The sequence below is a fragment of the Agelaius tricolor genome, unplaced genomic scaffold, assembly GCF_023055355.1.
Source record: "Agelaius tricolor isolate 1412-34295 unplaced genomic scaffold, bAgeTri1.0.p SCAF_12, whole genome shotgun sequence".
Classification (NCBI taxonomy): domain Eukaryota; kingdom Metazoa; phylum Chordata; class Aves; order Passeriformes; family Icteridae; genus Agelaius; species Agelaius tricolor.
Window position 1 is genome coordinate 18269789 of NW_027269272.1, and position 10393 is coordinate 18280181.

The 10393-nt window shown below is 39.0% G+C and overlaps 1 protein-coding gene across 1 annotated transcript; it reads left to right on the forward strand.

Annotated features, from left to right (window-relative positions):
• The first annotated feature begins 316 nt into the window (after positions 1-316).
• HRG (histidine rich glycoprotein) lies at positions 317-9502 on the forward strand. The gene is made up of 7 exons (XM_071437059.1): positions 317-514; positions 3157-3264; positions 4217-4304; positions 4813-4979; positions 6624-6740; positions 7789-7875; positions 8495-9502. The coding sequence occupies exons 1-7, from the start codon at positions 317-319 to the stop codon at positions 9500-9502; spliced, it is 1773 nt and encodes a 590-aa protein (XP_071293160.1).
• Positions 9503-10393: the final 891 nt, after the last annotated feature.

Sequence of the window (10393 nt, forward strand, 5' to 3'; positions counted from 1 at the left end):
AGTTAGTTCTTTCCATGATAAAGCACCATTGCACAACATCTGCATAAAGATTCATAAACAGGCCCTTTGAAGGGTAGTCCAGACAGGTTATAAAGCCTACTTTCTTCAAAATCTGATCAATCACTATATAATCATTTACTTGCTGTTTGCAAATGTTAATCCAGGGTCAAGGTAATGGCTGTCTGACATGACACTTAAACTTATATAAAACCATGCCCTTTTAGCATTCATTTATAACTTTGGAGGGCTGCTCTGATTTAAAAGCAGGCTGGCTTTATCAGGGCATGGGCACAAGTGACCGAACACTGCAAACAAAATGCTGCTTCTAGCTTCAGCTTTTTTTCTAACACTACTGCAGTGCTCTAATGCCCAAAATGAAATAAGCATTACACCTGCAGACTGTAACACCATTGAAACAGATGCAGGAGTGGCCCTGGATTTGGTCAACAGACATCGCAGAGATGGTTACGTTTTTGGTTTGTTCCGTGTTGCTGATGCACATGAACTACATTTAGTAAGTATGAACTTAAAGGCTGATTTACACAAGACTGTGATTTTTAAATAATGAGCCAGGCAATTAAGAGCTTATGTTTATTGCTTTTACTAGAACAATGTTGATGTAATCCAATGAATCAGCTGTGATTTACAACACCTCAGTATTCATTTGTGTATGATTTACTGCACATAAACTTGATTTCAAACAATGCTGAATGGCCTTTCTTCTCTTGGCCAGCAGGATGTTTGCATAAGAGATGCTCTGAACAGCTCTATACAACTCTGGAAATTAATCTGTTCTGTCTGCTGTCTGGTTTCAGATGGTACACTCAAAATTTATATTCAGAAGGTTTCTTTATTCCATGAATGTCTAACATTAATTAGACCAATGCATCCTGCAAGATTGATATTTTGTTATTACCTTAATTTCAGGCATACCTGAATGAACTGGTGGAAAGGGAAAAAGGCAGAGGAAGTCAAAGGAGTTGCTAATCTACAAAACAGGGGAGGGACTGGATAGAGAATCCCTATCAGTCATTTTCTATTTCCTTCCTATTTCCATTTTTTTTTTCCTAGAGAAGATAACATAAGCATTTCTAAATGACTGCTGAAATGCCAAAACAAATCAATAGCAGAAAAAGCAATAGAATAAAAATGGCTTTGACTAGTACATAAAAGAGAGCAAGGACAAGCAGATTTACTAATGCACCTGGTAGCTTTCAGCTGCTTGATTATGAAACTGGTATACAGGCACACATGCACCATCACAGACATCCCAGTATAGCAACAGAAAAAAAAGGATAGTGCTTGATGGAGCTGCTTGGTAGTGCCTGTAAGGATAAGTACAGATTCAGAAAGGGACCCAAAGTCCAGCTTGTCACAGGTCTTCAGGTACACCTGCAAAAAGCCTGATGGAATTTTTTGCTTTCCAAAGACAAGAATGCAGCAAGTAATACCATTGGGTTGTACACAGTAATCAGGCAGTTAAAGAGCTTCAGCTGGGAAGAACCTCTTCTGCATTAAGAGATTTAAACCCTGAAGTCTCCTGTCCTTGAAGAATTCTGCTGCCATGCAGCTATGTATGTGCCACCCCTCTTCAGCTGTCACACAGTGTCTACAAAAACAGAAAAGACACTTCTATCTGTCTGACTGCTAAAGAATCCTCTCTGTAAGGTCTCTGTATGTTCTCAGACCCAAAGCCACCAGATGTGATCTCCTGCACACTAATCATGTACATTATTGTGCTAGACCTTTCTTTGATTCCACTGCCAAGATAACATTAAGAATGTGTATATATTAAAAAAAAAACAAAGACCAAAACATTATTTTTGTTTCTCCATGCAATAGTGTGCAACAGGTTTATCATATCATCCCCTTCAGAAATCTAAGCAGAGCAATTTCAGACAAATCTCTACTGGGTTTACACAGGAGTTCTAGAAGCATAAGATACTCAGGTATCCACAACAACACAGTTCTGGACTTGTGTGGGCAAAATGCTTTTAAAACAACTAAGAAGATACCATATTTCCCCCAAAGAGTTATTGAGGAGATGAACAGAAGAATTTTCTACTGCGTATTTGGATGTAGACATTTAACCCCTATTTTAAAATTAGACACAATGCTAAGATATACAAATATTGCAAAACCAGTGTTTAACATGACATTGGTGGACTCTTACTAGTGAAAATATTACACTAAACTGCAGCAATTCTTCAAGGTCTCATCTATAAAGAAACACTGAAAAAGGAACCTGAATGGATGGAATTTCATAAAGCCCAAGGACACTTCTTCACATTGAAGGGCTTTGCACATATTTATCTAAATGACAAAATAAAATACATATGTGTTTATTCTGAATGTCCGTACAAGGGCTGAATAAAGTTTAAATAATCCATTCCAAAATCGTTTCTGTGGGCCACAGAAAATTCTTAGCACCAGATGCCATTACACTGCCATCCAAATTCAAATTTTAATTCTCCTAATTGTATTTGCTCAGGAGACAAAACATACTAGAATAGTTTCAGAGTTAAGGATTCTGATTGGGATTATTAAAGTGTTGTTGCATCCCTCCCTGAATAAACTGAGCAGGAAGCAAAGGTCTGAAAGTCTCTGGTCACTAAGGTAATTTGAAATGGATGTACATACAGAATTGGCTGCTTAGACAACTGATGTCCAAATAGAACAGTACATTCTATGGGAAAATCAGAAATAGGGAATGGCAACCTTTTAACAATGGCATTTTCCCTACTTGATGAATGTCATATTAACAACAGACACTTTTCACAGGTTATCAACAAAAGGATAAGAGGCAACAAGTTTAAGTTGCAGGAAGGGAAATTCTGATTACATATAAAACTAAATCATGGAGAAAGTTGTGAAGTACTAGAATGGCCCAGAAATGTTGTGGAATGTCTGTCTTGGTGATACAGAGAATGCAGTCGAAACTGAAGTTTCAGCTTTGCCTTGAGCAAGTGGCTTGGCAAGATGACCTCCAAAGGTCCCTTCCAGCCTAAACACTTCCTATACTTGATAGCTCTGAAAAACCTTAATAAAGAACTGAAGAAGCTGCATTAAAGATTAAATATAGTGACCTCAAAAAAAGTTTATTTCAGATCAAACTTCTTGTCTACAAACTCTGTTTCACTTGCACTTCTCTTCCAGGGAAATTCAACGGTCCTCTACTTAACTTTGGATGTGCTGGAAACGGAATGCTCTGTCTTATCCAGAAGACACTGGGAGTCCTGTGACTACAGTCACACCTATCCAATGGCAAGCAATGGCATCTGCACCAACTCATACACCAATAATGCACTAACTTGATCTTCCTCTGAACTGCCCAGAAGTGTGTGTCTCAGAGAACACTGGGCTTTAATATGGCTCTTCCTAAACCAAACTATATCTAATTCTAGAATGTTAAACATATGCTAAAAGTTTGGGAAAGGATTGAGTCTTCAAATAAGTATAACTTATTTAACTTGCTGTCTCAAAGGAACTATACTCCACATTCCACTGCTTGTGGCAGAATTTATGTTTTAAGGGTAATTTGCTGACAACTAAAGGGTACTAGAAATTATTTTTTAAGCATGTTCCTGGTATATGAGCCAGAAATACCAGTGGTATATTTTGTCAGTTTTCTGTCATAACATTTGTGGTATGACAATGGGAAAGATTGGTAGTGTCATTACATGAACGATATACAGCAATACTTGTCCTTTCTTTTGCACTCCAGTGATGAGAACTCCCAGTCCAAAACTTTATTTAAATAGGAGTTGTGATACTATGACAAAGGAGAAAGAAGAAGGCCCAGGAGCAGAGAAGAGAAAGCATTTATTCTTTTTTTTTATTGGAGAAAAGGAATTGATGAAAAGGTCCATCCACTTTCGACCAAGATTTGTATAACATGGCATTCTAAGTTTCCCTGTCATCTTGTCTTATCCTACTCTAAATAAGTATCAGGATGACTAAGAAAGCTGTTTCAGTTTTCCATTGTCTACTCAATCATGCAAACTGAGAATTAAAATAAAAGCTCTTGTACAGAGAGATCCCATTTTATCTGAAGACAAATTTTGAGTGGTACCTGATCAAACATGGCATTAATGACCACATCTGTTATTCTTAGAGGTACTGCACATTAAAAGGAGGTATAATTTCTATGATCGCCTACATCCAATTAAATCCAGGGAAAATAACATCATAATCATGTATTCTTTTTTCCTCTCAGGACTTTGGGCAATGTAAGATTATCACATATACAAACCATCTGCTGAAGAAACCTCAACTATATGGATTTAATTGTACATTAAGTCCAGGTAAAATAACCACTGCTGTAAGCCAATGCATACCTCAAACCAGCCCTTGTACCAAAGTCTGTACACCACCAGTGTATGGAAACCATGACAGATCCATTCATCTGCTTGTAATTCATATTTTAGATAATTCAAATGGAATGTTAAGAATGAGTAATAGAATTAAGGTTACCCTACTCCTCTAAACCGGACTTTATTGATGTCAGCTGATATCACCATTCCAGTCCACCAAAATATGATGATGAACATCAGAACAAATGTAAATTTGGGAAGACTGCACATTTGGGGTGGTAAGAATCTAAGGTGATTCATAAGAATACTCATTTTCATGGGTTTGGGTTTTTTTCACATTACAGAACAAACCCTTATTTGTGGAGCAAGGGACAGGTATTTCATTTCCAAGGAAATGCTGCATTTAAGTTTCACATTATGAGTTCACATTAAAGGCATGGGCACACTCCCAGGAGTATTAATATCCACTGTAATATTAGTCAATTATTTGTTTTCACAGTTCCACCTGACTTAGTAGAGTGCAAAGACTGTCCTGTGAAACTTGAAGCCTTAGAAGTCACTGAGCAACACAAAGATATTGCTGCAAAGGCCCTGAGGAAATTCAACAGTGAAGGTAACCACACAAACAACTTCGCTGTGGATAAAGTTGAAAGAGTTTTAAAGATGGTAAGTGGCATTTGCTCCTAGAATTACTTAGAAATGACACAATGTTGTGAGCAACTCCAGGACCATGGGGCCAGAACTGAAACCCTTCTAGGATCAGATCTAAGTTGAAGGTCCTACTTTAGCAAAGACTTGTTATCAACTTTAATTTAGGTGTGTGAAAGCAAAAGGACTTCTCATTTGCTAAAGAACTATGGCAGTATGATGGCATTCAGAATTCAAGGCCTCCTTTGTGTACATATTTTAATTTTGACATACGTTACATACATGGGTTTATTTACTACTGAGCAGACTTCAAGATGGACAGTCATGTATTATCACAGTCACACTTTTGTCAGTCGCAGACAGATAATTTTTTACTCTTAGAATATTTATCACATGGGTACAACAAACAGTGGAACATGCTCAGCATCATTTTGACTCTTGCTGCAGAGCAAAGCAGCACTCTGAGGAAGGGAGGTGAATTTGTGCTGTAGCTCTTGAAGAACTTCTGGGTCTGGTAAATATCTCCATATCTAAGTGAAGTCAACATGAAGATTTATCCTTTGGGTGATTTGAAGTATATTAATAACAAAATTTCTTGTTGGTAGATACTGGAGACTTTCACTTAAACAGCATGGGATCATTCTGCCAACACATGTGTCAGCCCAGGACACCTCTGTAATGAGGTCCCAAGGCTCCCATCATAATACATGTTGATCTTGGAAACTGCCTAAATGATAGCATGCCAAACTCACCTCCCTGCAGCTTTTAATATCGCTCAGAAACCTGACAGTGTCCCACACTGGAGCCCTGTGCACGCTGTATCCCTACTGCCATTTAGAAAGGGATTGTTTTCACATTGCCTGGGTTCATGTGTTTCCCCCCAAACACTTGGTTTTTCACACTTCACCATCTTCAGCTACAGCAACACTTTACATTGTACCACTGGATTTTAACACTCAGAAACTATGAATTACAATAAAAAACACCATAAAGTATGTGCATGCACTTTCAACCAATTTAGTTTAACTAGTGAAACTTGTATGTGCACACATGCTAAGGACACCTTCAACACAGACTTGATATAAAAGTACTGCTATAGCTGGAAATTAAAATGAAACACCTCTTTATGGATTTTAATGGGATCACAAAGGCTTTCTCCCATGTTCATATGGAGTAAGGCCTTCTCTATAACTAATGCCCTTGACAACAAAGAAAGCAACATTCTTACAGTAACCGGCAGAATTTCACCTCAAATTAACATCAGCACTCTAATACTATGCACTCCCAACACTGGAAATGGGTGGTTGCCATCCAATAGATCTCTCTACTTTCACAGAAGCAGCAGTTCAGTTTAGGGAGAAGACTCAAAGGACACTACTACCTAAAAACACAGGCTGTAAAAGTAACAGATTTTATAACACATGCATACTAAACAAAGAATTAAAGCAAGTGTTCCTGGAAGCAGTAAGGGCATGAGATATAAATTATCTAACCTGTTTTCCTTGCTGAATATGTGTATGTGCATGAACATTTGAACAGGACAGGTAAGGAAAGCATGAGGTAGATGGGATTTTGACAATAAGATGACGTATGGTTGCTCTGAAAATTGACAGACTTTAAATACACCTAGTCACCACTTCTTCTTTGACCTCTTGGTTTCAGACTGCCTCCCGTGAAGGTCACATTTTAGGATTCTCTATAAAAGAGACCAACTGTTCAAAATCTATGCAGGAAACAGATCAGGCACTGGAATGTGATTTTCTGCATGACTGGCATGCTGTAAGTAAAGTTTTAGAACAAGAACTGATATAAAGGGTGGTACCAGGAAGATTCTACCAATATATTTTCAAGTGTTTATTATAAGCATGCACCCAAACTCAAAACTAAAAATCCAGCATGTCCAAGCCCAGATCCTAATTTTACAGCTGCTCCATTATCTTTTATAAGGAAACAGTCTGAACTCTCAAATCTTAATGTAATTGGAATCTGGCATGTTAGAGGCCTAGAGTTTTTCAGGTTGTATCTAGCTTTTGGATTCAAATTGTGGCCAATCCCTAGCAAATCATTCATGCTCTGTCCATAAAAACTTTTACACCAATATGAGTCATAGTTCCTAAAAAAAAAAAATATGTCTTAAGTAATCCCAATGAGCTCAGGGTTGCTTTTTTTGCTGCAGAAGAATGGAGAGTGGAATAATTCAAGGTCATCTGCAGAAAACTATCAAAGTGTTCTCTTCACCCCATTTTTTCATTACTGTTATAGTCTACACCAAAGAAACAGCTAGGCAAGATTTCATAATTTCAGAATAAATTATTTCCCAGAAACTAAATTGAAATAATGAAATAAAACATGGAAAAAATAAAATATGTAAAACTTTTGGTTTATATGATTTACATCCATCACCTTCTCTGGTTTTTTATACTCCAATCTGAAGAGATGTTTGACAAGCAAAGGCGGGAAAAAAAAAAAGGAAGAAAAATCAGGCACTCAAGAGTACTCATTCTGGAGGCATTAGTGGCTGGCCAATTTCTCAGACATCAAAATGGAAGTGAGATGCAGAGTAGTAGCCCCCTAGCTGCACATGGTGAAGTGCATCTAGAGTGCATCACAGTCAAGAACCCCCCAAAACCAGCACTTATTTTAATCATCATTAATCCCTAGCAAGCATTGGTTAGAAGGCTCTGGATCTGGCTAAGTTATGTGAAGATACTTAGGTGTCAAAGGAATAGCCTAACTTGTAAAATGTTGAACATTCAGTAGTTTGTATTAATTCCATCACAAGAACCCAGATGTGCATTGTGGGTTTTTTTCCTTGTCTTTTGCTTAGCACACCGGATTCTGCAAGGCAAGAGTTATCAGTGATGCAGATGAAGCTGATGGAACAGATATAAGCTGCGAAATCTACCATCCCTGGGTATGTACTCAGTTATGGACACATCTCTGGCTGTATCCTCATGCAGGTTGCAGCAATCTTGCTTAGCCCAGACTGGCAGATGATTGTAAAATTTATGCAAATTTTCTATTGCCTGGGTGTGATGCAGCCTGTCAGGATAGACTGACCTGCAAGTCCTAGGTCACTCAAAGGATTGATCAGAATTGAGCTGTCCCTACCACTCCTTTCAAGCGTGTCTTCTCTCAGTTTAATCACTTGACTAAGCATCAGTGAGTAGAGACTGGCAAAAAAGTTCAAAGGAATTTTAGAAAGCAAGGGGAGGGGAGATGATCTTTATCATATCTGGTATTCACAACAGCTACTCCAGTGTGGATTTGTTTTGTTTTGATCTATCACAAATACTTCTCAGCTGGTTATATAATTTCAAAATGGTGTAGTATTTCAGGCAGATTTTCAGTAACTTGGCATTTTATTATCTATTCCTTCTCCCCCATCATGAAAAAAATACAGATTTTTTTCCTTAAAGATCATTAGAGCTATGAATGCAAACCTGCTAACTCCCCCCTCTCTCTTTCTCATCAATTTCTTCTACCCTATCAACACCTGATTAATACTTCCTCCCTGTTGTTTTTATAAACAGCACCATGGCTGTGGGCAAAGAGGGAAACATTCAGCCCTGGGACATCCACACAGACATCCCCACTGTCATCATCATTTTGGTCATAGACATCGCCATAAGCATCACCACAGACATGAATGTCCCCCCTCTTCTCAGTCCAGACCTGAAGACCCTGAGCATAACCCCAAATCCAGCAAGGAAGATCAAGACAGCAACAAAGAACTTTCTTCTCCCCCTCCTCCCCATGATGAACCAGATCATCATCATCCTACTCTACCTCCTCAAGGACCAGACCATGACCATCCTCCTCACCACCATGGACCACCCTGTCCCCCTCCTCATGGACCAGACCATGACCATCCTCCTCACCACCATGGACCACCCTGTCCCCCTCCTCATGGACTAGACCATGACCATCCTCCTCACCACCATGGACCACCCTGTCCCCTTCCTCATGGACTAGACCATGACCATCCTCCTCACCACCATGGACCACCCTGTCCCCCTCCTCATGGACTAGACCATGACCATCCTCCTCACCACCATGGACCACCCTGTCCCCCTCCTCATGGACCAGGTCACCACCACCCTCCTCACCACCATGGACCACCCTGTCCCCCACCTCATGGACCAGGTCACCACCACCCTCCTCACCACCATGGACCACCCTGTCCCCCTCCTCCAGGACACCCTCCTCATCACTGTCATCACTATTACAGACATCATCACAACAAGACAAGCATATCAGGGAAGTATTTTCCATGCCATGTAACAGGAGCTGTCTATCGCATCCCAGTTCTAAATCAGCAGGATTCTCTCACACCTCCTACTGCAAACTTTCCTGAACTATCCCAATGCAACCTTCACTTTTCCAGCACTGGCTCCAAACTAAAGGAGATGGCAGAATTTCCAGGCTTTCCAGATCACCCTACACAATCAAAATCATGCCCCGGAAAACCCAAACTTGATCTTCCAAAATTTTTGCCTTTATTTCCTCATAGCCTTGTAACAGAAAATTCTCCTATATGACCTCAGAGAATGATGTTCCTGGCTCAATAATTTCAGGGGCAACCACAGTCCTACAGTCAATGAAAACAGCAGATGGAGAAGTGGGAAAAGTATTCTGTTTCTAGGAAGGAGAATCAGTGAAAATATTCATTAAGTATTTCAACCTATGTCTTCATCATGGCTACCTCAAGTTCCACTGTAACTGAAAGGCTCAAAATTCTGAGTCCCTCAGATAATGTGAATGGGTAAAAATCTCCTCAGAAAACAATGTTCTTTCAGTTCTAACAAAAAGGAAAATTCTCTAATAGTGCAAATTACCATCTATAATCTTTCTTTTTTTTCATAATTCGTAATTATAATGTACTTCTCCAAGGAATCTGACCTAGAGGAAATTTGACTGTTTTCCATAAAAAAGTAATCCATGACACTACATTCATGCTTTATACAGATTTATAGAAAATAAAAATGCAAGCATTTTTTTCTTGACACAGTTGCCTGTTTTGGTTTTTTTTTTGTTGTTTTTTTACTACACATAATTAGCTATTGGATACTGAACTAGAAATTATATTAAACCATGAAGCTATTTAAGTATTAAACATCCACAAAGCAAACTCTAGCATAAATTGACTAATGGTGTTTGGGTTAGCACTGTTATCTAGTGGTCTGAGAACAGTTAATGACTTGCTGTCTCACTGCAGGGTGGCCTGCACAGGTGCTTCCATCACTACAGCTGCTGGTGGTGATACACAGAAATATTGCAGTCAAGGACAGCCCTTCTCAAATAGTTCATAATTGCTCTCAGGGGAAGAGAAAAGCAGATGCATGTAATAACTCTTTCATGTAAATGTTTTCTTTATTGCTGAACCTTCCTCACTGGAAACTGAGTTGGGAGGAGAAGGAAGAAAGAACAGT